This window comes from Tupaia chinensis, unplaced genomic scaffold, assembly GCF_000334495.1.
Source record: "Tupaia chinensis unplaced genomic scaffold, TupChi_1.0 Scaffold000085_1, whole genome shotgun sequence".
Taxonomy (NCBI): Eukaryota; Metazoa; Chordata; class Mammalia; order Scandentia; family Tupaiidae; genus Tupaia; species Tupaia belangeri.
In genome coordinates, this window is record NW_006159547.1 from 7,789,889 (window position 1) to 7,812,010 (window position 22,122).

At 36.6% G+C, this 22,122-nt stretch overlaps 1 protein-coding gene across 24 annotated transcripts in view; it reads right to left on the minus strand.

Annotated features, from left to right (window-relative positions):
• PPFIA2 (PPFI scaffold protein A2) overlaps positions 1–22,122 on the minus strand; it is a 533,343-nt gene that overhangs the window by 176,700 nt on the left and 334,521 nt on the right. For all 24 annotated transcript variants that reach the window (XM_027769717.1, XM_006142879.3, XM_006142880.3 and 21 more), the window contains one exon: positions 5,266–5,430. In XM_027769717.1, coding sequence (XP_027625518.1) covers positions 5,266–5,430 — 165 coding nt within the window. The remainder of the gene's footprint in view (positions 1–5,265; positions 5,431–22,122) is intronic.

A 22,122-nucleotide genomic window follows, 5' to 3' on the forward strand; every position in this document is an offset into this window, starting at 1 on the left:
GCCCACCAACATAGCCATTGTGCTAACTGCTGGTCCCGACACTTCATAATATTTACAAGGGATTTTCCTGTAAGCAAATTTTTTTTTAACTTCTGATAATATTGAAGATCGACTTGCCTTGCTAAATTTATTTTAAGTTTCATTTTTAGTTGATGAGTAAGTTAAAATATCTGACATTTTTTGCTAAACTGAAAATCTTAAAACTTCTCCAGACTGTTTTCTATTTATCACAAGAAAGCATTTATAGTCTAGTTTTACTGAGCCTTCAGGTGTAAAAATGATCAAGCTTATCCAACAGTATGAAAATGGAATAATTACCCCTTTAATTTAGAACAGTGTTTTCAAATTGAAATTATATTACCCACAAAATCATTAATCTAAAACTAGTCTTACAAGTCAATAAAGACAATGTTTTAAATGTCAAAATTGTTGCTGCAAATATCAATATATTATGATATGAATGCTTTACTTATTTTTAAGAGGATGAATTATTTTCAGTGCTTTTAAATTTGGGGGTAAGGCTCAAATAAATGAAACAGAGCTTTATTTAGCTCTGCTAAACTTAACAAGGGACAAGACAGGTGAAGGAGTGGCTATGTAAGTAAGGGACTTTTCCAGGGCATAATGAATCCCAGTATTTCACCTTGTCTATATAGCTTGGATTGCATTGAAAGAAAAATTAGTATCTCTGACATGCCTTTTAACTTTCACTCTGCTCTGAACATCACAGCAGTAGAATATTATTATCTTTATTTTTCTTATTGAATTTTATGTTCTTATGTAGCTATCTAGGCTTGATTGATATGCCATGAAAATTTCACAGTTTTATTTTTTTCCTATGTAAGCAGTTGATAACCTGATCTCTATAGTTAACTATTTCTTTCAATTAATCTATTGTCTGTGAAGTCAAGATAAGATATATTGATTGCTTATTTATAGTGCTATAATGTAACCCTCAAATATATTACTTGTAGACCTCTAAATTTTTTTATTTCTCATTTCATTTATTATATTTTTCCACAATGGAATAAAAAACGCTTTATGAGAAGTGCCTTTTTTCCCAAAAAAGTTGTTTCAAGATCTCAAAATTATTATCTCTAAAGATGAAAATAAAACGAGTTCCTAAAAATGACCAATGTGTGGCAGGATAAAGAGACTCTAATGGAAGGAACCAACATGCCCTATTGAAGATAAGGTATGGTAAGGTCTCAGCTTGTTTAAAATCAGTCTTACAATAGAAAATATTTCTGAGGAAAATTTTTCAAACAGAAGTTCACACTCTAGTGTTTTGTTTCTTAATTTGCAAGAGGGCACATGCACTTGCCAGACGGTACATGCACTTGTCAGACAGAGGCAGAGTGTAAGAAAGATTCTGCAAAGAGGCATGGTCAAGCCACAATCCCTTCTCCAGCCTGTCAAGATTTTGGTCACATGTGCACAGATGCCTGGCATGCTTTTCACAACTCTGGGTGCTGGATACGAATGACATGGTCAGCCATGTGGTATCCAGCACCCCTAACCATGAGACCCTAGGCTTTGTCCTCAAATTCTGTCTTGACGCTGTGATATTTATTAATGGAACTATATGGGAAGGGGATATATTTACTAAATTTGGGGTTACAATTCCCATGCATGCCCAGTATATCTTTTTTGCTTAATTAATAGTGATTCCTAAGTAATTTCAAAACACATACTTTTCATTTACTCCATCTCATGGCATAGATAAATATATTAGAAGGTGATGTCAAAATTACCATTGATCTTGATTCATTATAAAAATTCAACCCCTAACACCCAGTGGATGTGTAAGTGAACATTAATAATAGAGACTGCTAGTCACAGTAATTGTCTATAGCCATACTTAATGTTGTATAGTTTATTTAGTTTTTCATGTGCTCTAAACTCTCTGTATAAAGTTGTTAGTTGTCAATAAGACATGGTTAATTGTATATTCTTCTGACTTTTGAATATATTTAACATAGCATTTATTAATCATAGCACTTAAACTAACATATTGTAATTTCTTATTTCTGTTTATATCATCACCCCTCCCAGCCATGTATGAAACTTTGAGCTAATCTTAGAGAAACTGTCTGTAAGGGCAATAAGGCATATATTAATTTCTCAATAACTAAATGAAATGTTATTTTAAGACAAGCATCTGGGTCAGCAGTGATACCAATAATTTTCCTTTCAATGTTTCACAGAATTCTGCAATTTACTCATGTTGAAAATAACATTCATTGGGACTGGTAGATGGCATGGTGGTTAAGGGCATGGTACTCCCACATGGCCAACCACTGTATGAGTCCCAGAACTAGTATCTTGCTTTCTCACTTTCTTTCTTTCTCTTTCTCTGTCCCTCTCTGGTCAAATTTAAATCAATCAATCAATCAAAAAGAAAATAACATTCATTAACATTCACTCAGGACTTGCCACATAATAAGACCTGGTTAAAAGCTTTGCATGTCAGGGTCAACTTAAAGATCTTGATTCAAATCTTGGCCTGAAACTTGAAAAAGATGCATGGGTATACAGGCCCGAAATCCAACAGATGGAGAAATGGAGGAGAAGGGAGCTGTGTGACCTTTCCCCATTGGGGTTTGCTTCCTCTTTCCCCCCCCCCCTTTCTCTTTCTGTTTCTCTTCGGTGAGTACATGTACTCTCCGGCGATTGAAAGAAAAAGCAGTTTTGCCAGTCACATCATATCTAATTCTCGCAACTCTGAGGTAATGCTACTGTCTTCTCTTGAAAGAGGAGGAAATAATAGATGCTTAGGTCACTTGTCCTCGTCTGTCTGACTAGAGTTCAAGCTTTAGGTTGCTGAGTACAACTTCTTTGATGAAAAATTAAGTTAAACCTGAACTAACCCATGTCCAGTGCACTCTAGTAAGTTAATAAATACTACTGTAATACCTATGTTACATCATAGAATGCTTTATTTAGTTATGTTAAACTCCTGTAACTTCTTTTTTTTTTTTTTTTTTGGAGAGGTTTTTTCGCTATAGGGCACGTACGCTCGCCAGAGAGACAGAGAGAGACATAGAGACAGCAAGCGAGAAATCACCCCCAGAGGGGATGGTCACGCTGCAATCCCTTCTCCTCCATTCTCCTCTCGGGATCTTGGGCATGCATGTACATGCAGCCGGCGTGAGTTCTAAGCCACCGGGTCCGGGACGCGAACCGCGGTCGACCACGTGGGAGTCCAGTTACATAGCCATTACGCTAACTGCTGGTTCCCAACTCCTGTAACTTCTACAGAGTAAAATATTTCTATCTTAAAAACTGTACAACAATAATTTTCTTCTTAACTGTACCCACACTATCAGGCTATTTATCTTAAATACTGTTTATCAATTGATGTTCTAATAAAACAGAAAGCATCCCTCAAGGGCTAGCCAGTGGCTTGGTGGTTAAGGTATCTGGATCCCTCATGGCCAAGCATGCCGTTCAAATCCTAGACTGGTGACTTGAAGAACACCCCGGGTATCTGCCCTTCCAAAGTCCTGAGGGAGTAAGAAAAGAAGGAGGAGGAAGGATTGTGGTGTGGCCATCACAGTGTGGGGGGGTGCTTTTTCAGTTTCCTGCTCTCTCTCTTTCTCTCTCTGGTGAGCACATGTACCTGCTGGCAAGATGTTTTAAAATAAATTAAAATTAAACTAAAAACATCCCTCATTTAAATGATGTGGAAATGTTCATAAAGGAAAACTGAAATCACACATTCTCTAGTTTAAGTCATGCAAAACTGTTAAACATTCTCTGAACAGGCCATGTTCTTAGAGCTCTGGGTTATTTTATATGTTGGTTCTTCTGCTTAGAGAATCTCTCTCTGATTAAAAAAAAATCATAACCAACAACAGAAAAGAACTCTTACTCTTTAATACTCAGATCAATTGTAATCCCATCTTAAAGATATCCTTGACTGTCTCATTACTCAAGCAGAATTAAACACATTTTTTTCTGTAACTCATATTATATACATCATTTCTGAGCATTGCATGCTATTGATATGTGAACCTCTATTCCTAACCAAGAATCCCTCAATTATAAGGAGAATGTCTTATTTTCATGTGTTAAATATTTGCCAATAAGTCTAACATAGTAAATATTGATAAATATAAAATCTCGCAAATTATTGATATAATTACATAAAGAAGAGGGAATATAATATAAAACAAAACATTAAGTGTGCTGAATAAATATTTTTATATTTAGTATGTATTTTATATAGCATTAATTTATATTTTATTGTAGATTAATAATAAACTAGTTGCCTCCTGGCTAAAATGGAAAACAAAATACAATTTGTTCTTAATAATCAAGAAGACAGAATTATAGTTATCCTTATGTATACACCCCACATAATCCCCTACTGTAAGAACATCTGAAATGCCAATGATAAAAATATATATGTATGTTAATATTAAACAGAACAAAAATGTCTGCATGCTCAAAACTGGGCAGTAATCCTTAGTTTAGATTTTAAAGCTCAGAACTGTCAGATATTTTACAATGAGGTGCCCCATTTCTTACTCTAAACCCTAAAGCTTTATTAATTTTTAAAAGTTTTCTTTGAAATTTCACAAAATTGAAATCATGTCATAAGCCTTACTAATCTCCAAAGGATATTATCATCATATTGGCTTATATATGCCAGTAGAACTTATTTGAGAAATAGCTAAGAGAAGCTTACAGCTACTTTTAAAAAGACCTAAAAGCAGGTATTTTCTACTAATACTTTATGCTGTTACATGCAGAGACTCTAAATGTACATCTGAAACTAAGATATTAGAGGCCTAGAAAAAGTGGATGCCGCTAATATAAATGTCTAAAAACTAAAGTACATCCAATTTGCATTTCGAAATAGGTACAAATTTCAGTTAGTGGTCTCTTATGCGGTATTTATAGACATGCATTTTGAAAGAGAAAAAGTGGGGTGTTGAACAGAGGGAGAGAAATTGAGAGAGGAACACAGAAGTTGAATGATACTGAACAGTACTAAATTTTAAGTGACCAACTAGAGTAGAGCCATGATATACCATAATAAAAGTCCAATTCTGGTAAGCCATAGATTCAGTGGTATGGCAGTGATGAATATTATCAATATGCATTCCATTTTAATTTTTAAATGACTTTTCAAATAACTCAAATGTGTTGTTTGAACCCAACTTAATTCAGGAGTTGGGTAAGTTAACGAATGTAGAAAAGGAGCTTAATGCCAGACAAAAGCAGAGCAAAGCTGGAAATCTCTTGTCCATACTCTACCTTTTCATCCAAGGCCTTGTGGTGCTCAAACAAAGATTTCAGCGCCTTGAGAACCTCAACTTCACTGGATACTCCTGAGGGGGACTGGGCTTGTCGTTTTACCACCGTCATTCTTAGTGACCTTTCATGCCGTGACACAAGGCACTCCAAATGCTCCAGTAACAGCTGTTGGATTTAAAAGAAAATGAAATTATCTTATGGATGGATACAAGTCACCAATACTCACAATGACGTCCAGCTTAAAAGGTTACTATATTTACATAATACATAGTGATAATCTCAGGTTATAGTACAGGTAACAGCAAGAAAGTACAAACCTGTTTAAAATGGGATTCAGAAATTATATTAAAGATAAATTGCATTTCAATCATAAGAAGCTATTAAATTTTAAAACATGATACAAATATTACGTATCACTTAAGCAAATTTATTACTTTCAAGATAGATTCAGTAGAAGTACTGGGTCATCAGAAAAAAGACATGACACATCTGTGGACAGAAAAACAGAAAAATATGTCGTGACTTTTCTGATGACCCAATAGAACACTCGACACAATATGTATTCTCCAATAGGATCATTCAAGAATATTGCCTGATGCTTGATGACTTTTCATCTATCTTGTGTTTTTCAGTTTTTAATTGATACATAATGGTTCTATATATTCACTGGATACAGTGTAATTTTTCAATACATGAATATAATGTATAATAAGCAAATGAGGGCAATTAGCATACCCATTATCTTAAACATTTACCATTGTGCTGGCAACACTCAAAATCCTCTCTTTTAGCTATTCTGTAATATAAATAACTGTTAACTATAGTTACTCTACTATGCTATAAAACACTAAAATTTATTGCTCTTATCTAACTGTAATTTGTATCCATTAACCAATAACTCCTGTCTTTCTTCCTCTGCTACCTTTCAGGCTCCTGGTAATCATTTATTCTCTACTTCTATGAGTTCAACTTTGTCAGTCTCCACATATGTGTTAGAATGTGCATTTTTCCTCTTTCTGTGCCTTGGTTATTCCATTTCACATAATATGTTCCAGCTCATCCATGTTACTTCAAATGACAAGATTTTATTCTTTCTAATGGCTGAATACTCTTCACACACACACACACACACACACACACACACACACACCATATTTTCTTTATTTTTTAAAGAATTATTTTATTTTTTGTTTTTATTTGTTTGTTTGTTTGTTTGTTTTAATTTGACCAGACAGGAACAGAGACAGACAGGCAGAGAGAGAGGGAAAGTGAGAAAGCAAGCTGCCAGGTTTGAGATTCAAACTGCAGTTGGCCATGTGCGAGTCCAATGCCCTTAACCGCCATGACACCTGCCAACCCCCACACCATGTTTGCTTTATGCACTTTTCGATGGGCATTTAGGTCGATTCCATGTCTTCGCTATTGTATTTTCAGCTAGTGATCTCTTACTTGGGCATTTAGATACATGAGTTTCAGAGACTGAAAGAGGAAGGGAAGTTGAGAGACAGAAGAAAAGGAGAGGGAGAGAGAGAGATAGGTTGAATGTAAATAATGCAATCTTGGTTAGTTGTATACATCCAAAAATTTATCCATTTCATCACGTTTTCTAATTTGTTGGCATATAATTGCTCACAATAGTCTGCAATGATGTTTATATTTTTAAGATATCAGTTGTAAAGTTTCTTTTTAAATTTCTAATTTATTGGGGTTTTCTGTCTTTTTTCTTTAAGTTTAGCTAATGGTTTGCCAATTTTGTTTATCTTTTCATTTCACGATCTCTTGTAATGATTTTTGGTCTTAAATTTTCTTATCTTTGTTCTGATCTATATTTTATTTCCACTAATTTTATTTTGTTCTTGCTTCTGAAATTACTTGATGCACAGCATTCGGTTGTATACTTTAAATATTTGTATTTTTTTGATGTGGGCACTTATTGCTTCCCTCTTGGTACTGTTTAGTACTTACAGGTTTTGGCAAATTGTGTTTTCATCTTACTTGTTTAAAGAAATTTAAAAATTTCCTTATTTCTTCATTAGCCCAGTGTTATTTAGGAACATGTTTAGTTCCCATGTATCTGTATGACTCCCAAAGTCTCTTGTTATTAATTCCTAATGTTTCTCACTTGTAGTCATAAAGATACTCAATATGATGTTACTTTTTAAAATTCTTCTACGGTATTTTGATATTTGTTTTGTGACTTAAAATGCAGACTATATTGGAGAATGTTCCATGTGTTGAGAAGATTGCTTTTCTGCAGCTGTTGAATGAAATAACCTATAAGTGTCTGTTAGTTTCAATTGGTCTGTAGTGCAGTTAATTTTATTTTTTCTATTCACAGAGAAAAGAGCCTCAGTTCATTTTTTAATACTTCTAAAAAACCTGACATTAAAGAACTAAAATGAAATGTATTAATATTTCGGTTTTGTATTTCTACAATAAAGATAAAAATTCATGACTTGGGGGAAAAAAACAAACAAATGAACAAAAACAACAAAACAGAGAGAAACTTTTGGTGCAGTTTAAAACTAATGCTTCCAGGACCAGCAGTTAGTGTAATGGCTATGTCACTGGGCTCCCATGTAGTCGGCCGTGGTTCGAGTCCTGGACTTGGTGGCTTAAAACTCACGCTGGACGTGTGAGTGTGTGTGCCCAAGATCCCAAGAGGAGAATGAAGGAAAAGGGACTGCAGTGTGGCCATTCCCCCTGGTGGGGTGATTTCTCACTTTTTGGCTCTCTGTCTCTCTCTGTCTGTCTGGTGAGCGCACACGCCCTATAGCAAAAATCTCTCCAAAAAACAAAACAAAACAACACAAAACAAAACAAACTAATGCTTCCTTGCTGATTTTTTTTTGTCTAGATGGTCTGCCCAATACTGAGAGTGAGGTGGGGTCTCCAACTATCATTGTTTTGGTATCTATATCTACCTTTAGGTCTAGTAATATTTACATTATACATTTGAGAGTTCTGGTGTTAGAAGAATATATATGAGAGAACTTAATATTTTCTGGAGAAGTGGAAGTATAAGTTTATTTTGGTGCTAAGTATGTTTTGAAATTCATGCACAGTCTGTTCCTGATATGCCTTTTCTGTGAACTTTTTGAAATTGTCTCTATTCATTTTATAGCATTTGTGGTGAAAGAATTTTTTCTGTATATGGATCCAGGATATTGCTTGGGTAGGCAACATAGGTGTTTGTTCTGGGTGAATTTAGTAGTGTTATCTTCATGTAATCTCTTCAGTTGTATTACATGTCAGCAATGTCCACCATGCCTCAGCAGTCTAGGCTGAAAGAGTTTGTGGAGGTGGACTTTCAACTGTGACCTGGCTCTCCAGAAGACAGGGAAGGTTTACAGGTAGGCAGAGTTGCTCCTATAGCTCTGGGTGTGGCTCAAGGCCTGCTGAGGGCAGGCTACTGGGCTGCTTAGGTAAGCTGCGGATGGGCTAGACTGCTCCCAGTGCTGGTAGGCAGCTAAGAATGGGGACGATGGTCTGTCTTGGCAGGTCTCATGTGGGCAACTCACTCTTGCACATGACTGACCTGATGATTTTTTAAGAAAACAGTATCAGAAGTCCCATTGACATTTTTTGAACTGAAAGAAATAAGCATAATCGAAGCTTTGCTCTAAGTCATAGTAGCAATCACATGACTTTAATAACTGCTCTTCAAATTTTATTATAGAAAACTATATGCAACCAACGGCAAGACAGCAATTGAAATTCCCAATAGCCATTTTGGGAAAAGGAGTTAAAGGCATACTTTTCACAATGTTCTGAAAACTATGTCTTCCATGGGAGTTTCTGGGGCTATCATAGAGGTGAGAGAAAGTCCAATAAACAGTTCCTAGACTATTCCAATTTCTTCATACTGCTGACAGAGAAGTTCTGCCTTTTTTTTTTTTTTTTGGAGAGGTTTTTGCTATAGGGCACGTGAGCCCGCCAGACAGACAGAGACAGAGAAACAGAAAGCGAGAAATCACCCCCCAGGGGGGATAGCCACGCCACAATTCCTTCTCCTCTGTTCTCTCGGGATCTTGGGCACATATGCACACGCACCTGGCGTGAGTTTTAAGCCACTGGGTCTGGGACGTGAACTGCGGTTGACTACGTGGGAGTCCAGCGACATAGCCATTACGCTATGTTGCGGTCCCGATAAGTCCTGCTTTTAAATAGGCATTTCAAAAGTTTGTGGGGGGACCAGCAGTTAGCACAATGGCTATGTTGCTGAACTGTAGTTGACCACGGTTTGAGTCCCAGAGCTGGTGGCTTAAACTCACGCTGGGCACATGTGCATGTGTGCCCAAGATCCCCAGAGGAGAATGGAGGAGAAGGGATTGCAGCATGACCATCCTCCCTGGGGGGGGCGCTTTCTCATTTTTTGTCTCTGTCTCTATCTGTCTGTCTAGCTAGCGCACATGCCCTATAGCAAAATCTTCTCCCCCAAAAAAAAATTTGTGGGAAAGGGTATCAAGTACAAATTTATGCAAAAAATGTTTTGTAATTCATGCATAGTTAGTTGTTTTATATAGTACACATTTTTTCAGTTGACTTTTTTTTTTTCCCAGAGGATAGTTCATGTGGTCCTGGGGTGGGGAGAGGAAGAGGGAGGGTGAGAGGGGAAGAGGAGAGAGGGGGGAGGGAGAGAGAGAGAGTGGCAGAGAGAGAAGGAGGAAGGCAGAGAGAGAGAGAGAGAGAGGGAGGGAGGGAAGGAGGGAGTACCCTTATGGATGTGGTCACATTGGAAATGTTTTCCTCCATTTCTCCATCCTATTAGTATTTTGGACATTCAGGCATTCATGACTGTGTTTTTCCAGCCTGAGGGGTTAGGACTGGAACTATGGTTTGCCATCCAGATCCTATGCACAATGCTTAACTGCTGTGCGATAGGACTGATCCTAGGAATATGGATTTTCATGAATGTTTTAAAGACTCCTTGTGTTGTGAATTGGTATTTCATATTTGCTTTTATTTTAAAATGTAATTTTGGGGCCGACAGGTGGTTGGTGGTTAAGGTACCAGACTCCCACATGACTGACCATGGTTTGAGTTTTGGACCTGGTAACTTGCTTTCTCACTTTCTAGTTCTCTCTTTCTCTGGTCAAATTAAAAAATAAGTAATGACGAAAAATTAAAATAAATCATCTTTTTAAAAAAGAGAATTCTGCTGCTAAAAACAAAGATATATGAGGAGAAAAAAAAAACAAAAATGCTGGATTAGTATGCATTATTGCAATTTTCCTAGTGAAGAACCAAACATAACTGGTAAACTTTAGAAGAATAGGCTAATGAGCACTGTCTGTGAAAAAATCAAAAAAGAAAACAGAAATTAACCAAATGAGGACAGTTATGATATTGGGAGTGGGACGATGCAAAGGAAACCATGTTTTCTTCCTAAGAATTTTTTCTAAGGCTGAAACTATAATGAAAATTTTGGCTTTCACAATACCACTGTTAGATTCAGTGCCACCGATCAGTATCATATTTTATTGTGCTTAATAGGTTAATTTCTACATTCACCGCCACTAATTATATTAGGTCATCAGGAAAGTCATTACGTATTTTTCTAAACATAGGAGAGTACAAAAAACTACTTCTACTCTTTTCTGTACCACGTAGTTTCTACTAATTACACACCCATGCACATGGTGAGCCTCATGAGAAGACAAGACAGTAAGGCATCCATTTTGACCAATAGGAATGACAAAGACATTATGATTTTATACCAAAAAAAGATAAACAATCCCTTCATCAGATTTGTGGTAAAGTTTTAGAATTTGGTATGGAAAGCTTAGGCTGCAGACCACTTTGCTAAGGATTCCTTAATATTCATTAAAAACAACTACTAGAGTGAACCCCTGTTGTCTGCAACTAAGTATACACTGACACTCAGCTCACCAGGGTTTATCTACTGTGACCTTGCTTAGCATTCATTCATCTACTGTGGGTGGGTCATTTCCTATTATTCCTTAAATATGTTAGCCCCCTAATCAATGCTGCTTTGTTCAACATTACTCCAGTTATAATTCTTGTTCATTCTTATTATTCTTTGAGATGCTTCCAACGTGTTGACCTCTAAATTTCTAGACCTCATGCACTTCAGTGGTTTCAATTTATACCCTATCTCAGTAACTCATTGCTAAGAGTTTTACTATAGACTGCTATTAGCAATGAGTGCAACTCATTCATACTTATCTTCTAATTCATAGACATTTTAGCTCACCTATTTAAGTGTTCAAACCTTAAAAATACTTTGTCTATATCTCTTTATCATAAAAATGTCCTTCTGCTTTACTAAACTTACTTCTTCACTGTCTCCCTACCAACCTTAAAATGGACAGTTCAGGATTATAATCACTGTTTTCTGTGTTCTCTCAACTTCCAGACTCTCACTATATTCGTTGCCATCACTTAGGTCTAAGACCCACTATCTCCCCCTCAGTTACAATAGCTTCCTACCTGGTCCTCGGCTTTCATTCTTTCACCTATAAGGCTATTCTCAAAACCCTATGTAAGTTTAGATATAAGTTCGGTCATTCTTCTGCCTAAATCCTCAATGTTTTCTCATCTGGTTCAAGTAAAAGCTAAAGTATTTACATTTTTCAATGCTATCTAAATTCTCTGAACTCATCTCCATTTTGCTTCTTGCTCATTCCAGTGTAGATGCATTGGCTTCCTTGTTGTCTCTTGTTTGTTTAGTTTTGTTTTTAAAGAAGTTTATTATTTATTTATTTGTTCTATGAAAGAGAGAGCAAAGCACAGGTACATCCAACAGGGTCTTCAGGCTGTGGTCCACCTCAGCTTTCACTAGCCAGGATCTTGGGCATGTGCATCAATACCTAGCATGTAAACCTCAGATGCAAGCCCGTGGGTTCAGCATCATGGAGCGCTGTGTTACCACTCTGTCACCATAGCTGGTACTGTCCTGTATTTAACAATTAAATAACCAGGAATTCACGTATGGGCCTATGTACCTGTTTTTTTTCCTACCTAGAACATTCTCTTTTAGATATCTGCATGACCATCTCACTTCACCACCTCTTTCATACTTTTACTTAAATATCACCTTTTAACAAAGCTTTTCCTGGTTATCTTCTGTACTTACTATCCCCTTTCCAGTTTAATTCTTTCATTTTATCAATTGTCCTTCTCTATCACACTATTTATTTCCTATGTTTATCTTGTTTGTTATCTCCAAATATAAATGAAAAAGATCATAAAGAAAGATTTTTTCCTATTTTGTTTATCAGCGTATGTTCAGTACTTAGAAGACTGACACATGTCTCATATACATATTTGTGAAATGAGTAACTGAACCCAGATTAAAGCAATAGTTTGTACCAGATAGGTCTATAGGCAACAACTTCTCAGAAAAATGAGAATCTGGGATATCTGACCTGAATAGAACCAACAAAGTAATGGTTAGATAAACATCAAAAGAAGGTACATTGTCTTCTTTGGTACATGAAAGTTAGATAGTTACTTAATAATAACCTGGGTTCTCTTGAAATGAAGTGTCTGTGAAAGTAAGACTTTGATGGTCTGAGTCATAGTTACAGTGGACCATTTTAAAGGGCATAAAGAATGCAGGGACAATGTGGTGAACTGGATGCTTTGAACTACATTGAAGAGTTTAAAGAAAGAAAATGACAAGCTTAAGGCTTGGAATTCTAGGTCAAGGCTCAGTAAGAGAACCAAGTGTTGCTGTAGCTGCTCATAATAGCCTCTGACTAAAGTGCCAAGACAAAGCAGGGAGAAAATAAAGATCCCGATCTAAGAGAAGTCACTGAGTTGCACTGTAAAATGAATTCATCGCCTTTCTAAGTCTCTTATGGGGAATCTTGCAATGACTCTGGAAGAAAAAAATGACATGAGGAATAAAAGAGGGTGGAAGACTCCTGAAAACTAGAAAAGGGACATTTGGGAAGATTCAAATGTTTCTGACTCATCAAGTCATCCCAGCTGGAACCCCTAGTATTACAGAGAAGGCAAAGACATCCTCACTGTTCCATTTCTGAGTCCTTGACCCATAGGGTTCATGATCATACTAAAATGCTATTTTGTTTCATTAGGTTTTAGGGTTCTTTGTAATAATAAAATAATCAGAAAACTTTCCTTAAAAATACATGCAACCATTTAGCAGTATAGGCATCAAACTGAGCTTCTGACATAATACAATACACAAAGCACACCTGGAGACACCTTGAAGCGAGATTATATCGAACCATTTCCAACAAGAAGGTGGTTGGGGGACCAGCAGTTAGCATAATGGCTATGTCACTGGACTCCCATGTAGTCAACCGCAGTTCGCGTCCCGGGCCTGGTGGCTTAAAACTCACGCTGGGCACGTGTGTGTGCGTGCCCAAGATCCCAAGAGGAGAATGGAGGAGAAGGGATTGAGGTGTGGCCATTCCCCCTGGGGGGGGATTTCTCACTTTCTGTCCCTCTGTCTCTCTCTGTCTGTCTGGTGAGCACACGCGCCCTATAGCAAAAAGAAAAAAAAAAAAAAAAAAAACCTCTAAAAAAAAAAAAAAAAAAAAAAACCTCTAAAAAAAAAAAAAAAAAAAAAAACCTCTAAAAAAAAAAAAAAAAAAAAAAACCTCTAAAAAAAAAAAAAAAAAAAAAAACCTCTAAAAAAAAAAAAAAAAAAAAAAACCTCTAAAAAAAAAAAAAAAAAAAAAAACCTCTAAAAAAAAAAAAAAAAAAAAAAACCTCTAAAAAAAAAAAAAAAAAAAAAAACCTCTAAAAAAAAAAAAAAAAAAAGAAGGTGAAGGTAGTTGGTCTTTTTCTCACTGTATTGAACACTTTTCCTGGATATGGATTTGCCTTCTCTAATAGCTATGCTTCCTCCAGTATCACCAACTTACTGAATTTTTTCCTTATAGTCATGCTATCAATACACAATAATACTTTAGACCAAAAACTCATTTTACAGTGAAAAAGGGTAATGTAACCGATTAATGCTTCCAGGAATCACTGGAGTTACCACATTATCAAGTGTACAGAGGAAGCTGGTGCTGTAGAATGGATATATGATCCAGAAAATCCAGGAAGACAACACATTGCTAGGTTTGGGGATGTTAACATTTTGGCATTAGTATATACTCAGAATTACTGATAAGAGTATGTACAGTTCCTTTCTTGGAACAAATATTGACTTTATATATAAGTCCAGGAATCAAGAATTGAAACTGAAATTTATGTTTCCCAATTAGGACTTTATGAACAATTGGAGAACAGAAGATCTTTCCTTTTGTTGTATTTCAAACATAATGTATTCTGGATTATTCTCTTTCTTTTGTTCTCATTGTCATCCTTCTAACCTATTTTATGCTAGGTGTGTTGATTCTGGTTAACATTAGATGCATACATGATATAGAATACATGGATAGTTGATTGAGATGTAATGAGAACAGGAAGGTACACACCTCAGAACCCTAGGCATGTAGTGAAATGCAGCAAACTGCATTTGTGGACCTTGATTTCTGATAAAAGGTGTTTTTCTTTTATTTTTTGTTTGAGACATAGTTGTAATGCAGGATAGGTACATCTCAGCATTGCTACTGTTTAGAATTTTAATAAGGAAAAGAGATATAATGAAAGTTGGATTGTAATAGAGATTTTCCATTTGTGGCTGTTCAAAATCTTTTAGACATGCCCTCTATATTTGATAGTTAATGGTATTCTGAATCCCACCTCCTCAAAACAGATCCAAATACTATTTCTTGGACATGTTTACCATTAGGTGGCAGATGGGTGACTTAAGAGCTGGTTAATCAGAACTACCCTAATGAGATTTAGTCTGACGTAGGCTGGAGGGATAAATATGCTTGGTGTGGGGCTCCATTTTGCTGACATCAGTAGTGGCAGAGGCTACATGTTTCAGGGACTGCAAGTGTGAGAAAAACTTACAAAGCTAAGAAATGTGATCCTAAACTGTCCCCAGAAGCTCAGTTTAAAGATTTCATATATACCTTAATTCTTATCTTCTTAAATGAAACAGGTAGGAACTCTCATCTACAGAATAATGAAAAACAAATTTGTCTTCATTAATATAAAAAAGACTCCTTAAAGTTGGACAATTTAACTTATTTGGAAAACCCCTCAGTATTTAGGAAAACATTCTACATAACATTGGCTTAATGCCCATTTGTTAAATGAATGATAAATGTAAATGACCTAGACTGGTGAGTGTGGCAAAAAGTATTCTCATCTAACATCTAACTCTAGTCTTAAAGTTACAAATGAAGGATATTACACTCAAAAGATTGCAGGGACTGTGAGAATGGCCATCAATTCTATGATGAAATTCATGTTAAATACCCATAGCACACATGCATACATATACACACACAAATACCTGCACATATATATCATGCACCATTGGGGATTTTCTGGATTAAAATCTGCATTATAAAATAAGATGGCCAAGATAATCTACATGTTTATATTACTGAGATTCTGTAAGAATTTCTAATGCATACACCTTTCTATCAGATTTGAATTCAACATAACTTTATATGCAATTTTCAATTACTGGTAACATTCAAGTAGAAATACATTCTGTCCTGTAGACTAATTTGACAGCTTTAATATGGTCACATAGCACAATATTAACAATTGAAAATAAAAACCTTTGAACTGTTTTTTTCATGCTTAATCCATGCAACAACCTCTATTCTCAACGACTGTCTAAACTTCCTTATGTATAATCTTTTTTTTTTTTTTTTGGAGAGGTTTTTGCTATAGGGCATGTGAGCACACCAGAAAGACAGAGACAGAGAGACAGAAAGCGAAAAATCAACCCCCAGGGGGGATGGCCACGCTGCGAAAAATCAACCCCCAGGGGGGATGGCCACGCTGCAATCCCTTCTCCTCCTTTCTCCTCTCGGAATTTTGGGCATGCACGCACAAGCGCCCTGCATAAGTTTAAGCCACCAGGTCTAGGACTCGAATTGCCATCGACTACATGGGAGTCCAGCAACATAGCCATTATGCTAACTGCTGGTTCCCTTATGTATAATCTTTGATTATAACTTTGACTTAGCCACTGGAAAATATATGTCCTAACTTTTACTCTTATATTTATCATATCAGATCCTAGCACTTTCAGAAATAATTATATATATGCATACATACACATACATATACTGGATCATCAGAAAAGTCATGACATATTTTTCTATGCGAAAATTAGTCGTGACTTTTCTAAGAACCCAATAGTATCTTCACTGCTTTCAACTGCTGAGGTTTTCCCTTTTCTAAATTAGAGTATATTTTCTACTAATTGAGAAAATATGTTTGGGGAGTATAATTAATTTATATAGGCAGAATTGTGTCAAGAATGGGAAGTTTTCCCCAGACTAGGTTGTGCAGTCTATCATTGATGAGGCAATGGTCCAGAAAGCCACACATCCATCATGGGTTCATATCCTTGGGTAGGCTTGAGAACATGCCATCTATTCAAGAGGGCACCCAAGACCCTGAGCAGCTGGAAGGCTAGAGAAAAGGGATGACAGTGTGATGAGATTCCATCTAGGGTGCTTTCTCTCTTTTTCTGTCTTTCTCATTCTTTCATGTGTGCATGCATGCACTCTCTATAATAAAACAAACAAACAAAAAGAGAAAGTTTTCTTTAGTAATGAGGTGTCCGGTTGTATCTGAACATTAAAATGATTCCTTGGTTTCAAAAACAAAGGGCATAGGGACCAGCAGTTAGCGTAATGGCTATGTTGCTGGACTCCCATGTAGTCGACCATGTTTCGTGTCCCGGACCCAGTGGCTAAAAACTCATTCCGGGCGTGTATGTGTGCAAGCCCAAGATCCCAAGAGGAGAATGGAGAAGGGATTGTGGCATGGCCATCCTCCCTGGGGGGTGATTTCTCACTTTCTGTCTCTCTGTCTCTCTCTGTCTGTCTGGCAAGCGCACTCGCCCTATAGCAAAAACCTCTCAAAACAAAACAAAACAAAACAAAACAAAACAAAACAAAACAAAGGGCATAGTAAAGAATGTTCCAAAAAAATGTTTCAGATGGCATTATCTCTTTCACTCTTAGTTATGATAAATGTGATTAAATTACAGACTATTATCTATAACTAATATTAAGACTGGCTCTCAAAATCATAACTTTTTCAAAGTCATACAATAGTTATGTTAGAAAACAACAGCAAAAATACTAACCAGCTTTTGAAGTCCTTAGCCATCAAAACAACTGAAAGTGTTCCAACAATAATAAAAGTATTCTCTGCTCAGATATGGATGGCAGAATCTATATTAAAATTTTCAGTTTTGGGACCAGCAGTTAGTGTAATGGCTATGTCACTGGACTCCTGTGTAGTCGACCATGGTTCGAGTCCTGGATCCTGTGGCTTAAATTCACGCCAGGTGCGGGGTGCATGTGTGCCCAAGATCCTGAGAGGAGAATGGAGGAGAGGGGATTGTGGCATGGTCATCCCCCCTGGGGGGTGATTTCTCTCTTTCTGTCTATCTCTGTCTGTCTTTCTGGCAAGTGCACGTGCCCTATAGCAAAATCTTCTCAAAATTTTTTCAGTTTTTCTTTATTTTTTGCTTCAGATAATTTTGATAAAACTTGTTTTATTGATCAATTTGAGTATGTTGAAATAATATCAAATAGAAAAAGTAGAAAAATGAAATAGTCACTATACATAAAGGATAAATGAGTTGTTAATAAAATGTGGATAACTATGATGACATTTAAAAAAGAAATAACATCAGGGCTAGCAACAAGTGAAATGGCTAAGGTGCTGGACTCCCACATGGCCACCTGTGGTTTGATTCCCGGACCAAGCATCTTGAAACTCATGCCACGTGTGTGTGTGTGTGTGTGTGTGCGCGCGTATGCGCGTGTGTGTGTGTGTGTGTGTGTGCGCGCGTATGCGCGTGTGTGTGTGTGTGTGTGTGTGTCCAAAATCCCAGGAGGAGAATGGAGGAGAAGGGATTGTGGGATGACTATCTTCCCTTGGGAGTGACTTCTCACTTTCTGTTTCTGCTTTTCTCTCCAGCGAGCAAAAATCTCTTGAAAAAATAAAAAATAAAAAACAGCAAGAATAAGTTTTTTTAATAGAAATGACTTGCCTAAGTCTCATCTGAAGAATTTTAGAAATAATCCATTTTGTGTTGTGATTTTTCTATATTTTTATCAGCATGAAAATTAAACAATAATCTATATTTTTCTATAAATATTCACTGTAATTTTTTAAATTTTCTACTTTTGTATAGCTATTAATAATATTAGGATGATTTTGAGTAACTTATTATTTGAGACATATGGATCTAAGAGCAACTGTAGAAACTTAGAATTCTTTTATTCATTTGTATTTTGGAGCTGAGGACCAAGTATTACTGGAGTCATAAAATGATACCTGACTATAACTTCCAACTCTGATATCAAAATAAATGTCTAGCTTGTTTCTTTCCACACACCTGAGACAACTAGGACTGAATTATAAAAGCCAGACCAATCTCTGCTGTTACTTAAATAGTATACAATCCCTTTGTATGTGATTTGTGGTTAGAATATGACGTTTTTGTTTTATTTTTTAGATTTTTGGCATAGGTTATGAATGCTCACCAGAGAGAAGCAAGGTGAGAACTCATCCTCTAGGGGTGACAGCCACTGTAATCCCTTCTTCTCCATTCTCCTTTCAGCATTTTAGGCACAGGCACACATTAGCCTAGTATTTTTTTTTTTTTTTTGAGTTTTTTTGCTATAGGGTGTGTGCGCTCTCCAGAAAGACAGAGAGAGATAGAGAGACAGCAAGCGAGAAATCAGCCCCCAGGGGGATGGCCACGCTCAATCCCTTCTCCTCCATTCACCTCTCAGGATCTTGAGCATGCACGCACATGCACCCGGCGTGAGTTTAAGCCACCAGGTCTGGGACTTGAACCATGGTCGACTACATGGGAGTCCAGTGACCTAGTCATTATGCTAACTGCTGGTCCCTAAAAGTACTTTATTTAACTTCATGTATTTATTTATTTTAATTTGACCAGAGAGGGACAAAGCAAAAGCAAGAGAGAGAGAGAGGGAAAGTGAGAAAGCAAGCTTCCAAGTCCAGTACTCAAATTGCGGTCAGCCATGTGGGAGTCCAGTGCCCTTAACCACCACACCACCTGGAGGCTCCACACCTAGTATGTTTTTTCAAGCTGCTGAAGTCCAGGACTTGAACTCTGGAGGCAGTCATTTGGGATCCAGCATTTTAACTACCATACCATTTACTGACTCAGAATATGACTTTTTTAGATACATGGATTCCCTGTGTTTGTCCTGAATCATGTTGCCTGTGAAAGTTATTTATTACCTTAGTTGCACCATAAATTAAAAAATAATAAGATTGCCTTGCAGGTAAAGAGAACAAAACATGAAAACCATTTAGAAACTTTCATTGCTTAATTAATGTTAGCCATTATATTATCATTATTACTCCATATCTTAGACAAACTTCATTTAACTTCCACTGAAACTTCTATTTACTACGTTGGGAAAAGTTTTAATTCATTCAAATATCATTATATAGGAGGGTTCATTCTGATATTTCTTTTTCTTTTTTTTTTAGAGATTTTTTTGCTGATAGGGCACATATACTTGCCAAAGAAATAGAGAGACAGAAAGTGAAAAATCAACCCCTGGTGGGATAGCCAAGCAGCAATCCCCTCTCCTCTATTCTCTTGGGATTTTGGGAACACATTGAATTTCTGATCTGTAAAATTCTGGGGTCCTCAATAATTTTTAAGAGCTTTTCATTTTTAAAGACTTTTTAATGTTTAAGGGCTCTGTGGTACTGTATTTGGCCTTTGCTCTTGGTTTCTGTCAGAGTTTCTAAAACTATAGAATTTTTGATCACACCTAAATTTATGGTTATATGGTTATATGGTGACTTAGAGTGGGTCTCCTAGATGGCCTTAGAATGGTGCTGGCCCTCAAAAGAGGAAGTGCTTGGATGGTTTAAACATTCATGCCCACTGACCTCTGGGAAAGAGAGTGGGTGGGCTGGAGATTGAACTCTATTAATTAATATTTAAAAATCTCAAACAACAAGATTTGATGTGCTTTCTGGTTTCTGAACAGTTGAAAGAGCTGGGACTATTTCTTGGTATGGAACTGAATGTTTTTTATGTGTTTTTTTATATGATTTTGATAAGGAGGTTTTAGAGGTTCTGCTAAATTGTCCCATTTTAGGAAGAATGAAAGATTTTACCCATAATTCTTTTTTTTTTTTTTTTGAGTTTTTTTGCTATAGGGTGTGTGCGCTCTCCAGAAAGACAGAGAGAGATAGAGAGACAGCAAGCGAGAAATCAGCCCCCAGGGGGATGGCCACGCTCAATCCCTTCTCCTCCATTCACCTCTCAGGATCTTGAGCATGCACGCACATGCACCCGGCGTGAGTTTAAGCCACCAGGTCTGGGACTTGAACCATGGTCGACTACATGGGAGTCCAGTGACCTAGTCATTATGCTAACTGCTGGTCCCTAAAAGTACTTTATTTAACTTCATGTATTTATTTATTTTAATTTGACCAGAGAGGGACAAAGCAAAAGCAAGAGAGAGAGAGAGGGAAAGTGAGAAAGCAAGCTTCCAAGTCCAGTACTCAAATTGCGGTCAGCCATGTGGGAGTCCAGTGCCCTTAACCACCACACCACCTGGAGGCTCCACACCTAGTATGTTTTTTCAAGCTGCTGAAGTCCAGGACTTGAACTCTGGAGGCAGTCATTTGGGATCCAGCATTTTAACTACCATACCATTTACTGACTCAGAATATGACTTTTTTAGATACATGGATTCCCTGTGTTTGTCCTGAATCATGTTGCCTGTGAAAGTTATTTATTACCTTAGTTGCACCATAAATTAAAAAATAATAAGATTGCCTTGCAGGTAAAGAGAACAAAACATGAAAACCATTTAGAAACTTTCATTGCTTAATTAATGTTAGCCATTATATTATCATTATTACTCCATATCTTAGACAAACTTCATTTAACTTCCACTGAAACTTCTATTTACTACGTTGGGAAAAGTTTTAATTCATTCAAATATCATTATATAGGAGGGTTCATTCTGATATTTCTTTTTCTTTTTTTTTTAGAGATTTTTTTGCTGATAGGGCACATATACTTGCCAAAGAAATAGAGAGACAGAAAGTGAAAAATCAACCCCTGGTGGGATAGCCAAGCAGCAATCCCCTCTCCTCTATTCTCTTGGGATTTTGGGAACACACACCTGGTATGAGTATTAAGCTGCCAGGTCTGAGACTCTAACCACGGATGACTACATGCGAGTCCAGTGACATAACCATTACCCCATCTGCTGGTCCTGCTGAGCTGTTGTTTTTATAGTGCTCAAATTAACACAAATGACCCTATCCACTCATGAGTTCTCTTTGTGAATTGTCTTTCTGTGTTGTTTATCTCAATCTATGAACCTATGCTAACTATTCAATGTAGAGGGAGCCCCAAGTTTACTGGAATCCAGGAATCTGGAACATTCAATTCTACTTTAGACTTGCTCCCAACCAAATACCAATCGCATTTCTGTTAGTGTGAGAAGGGAATTTTAGCTTGTTGCTTTCTTTCCATGAATAAGTAGGGTGCAAACACTAGAATAAAAGCACAACATGTAAAAAGAAAAATGACAACATAAATCTATTTTTTAAAAGGTATATTTAAAAACATTTGGCTATGCATTTGGGAGGAAAAGAGAAAACATTTCTGATTTTCAGTCCTGGATATTTTCTTGGGTTGGGGTGGAATGTGGAAGAAAATAAGATATAATTATATTACCTAATATGTTATTATATAATCAATACTTTGTACAGGGGAGATTTTTTTTTTTTTACATAATCAAC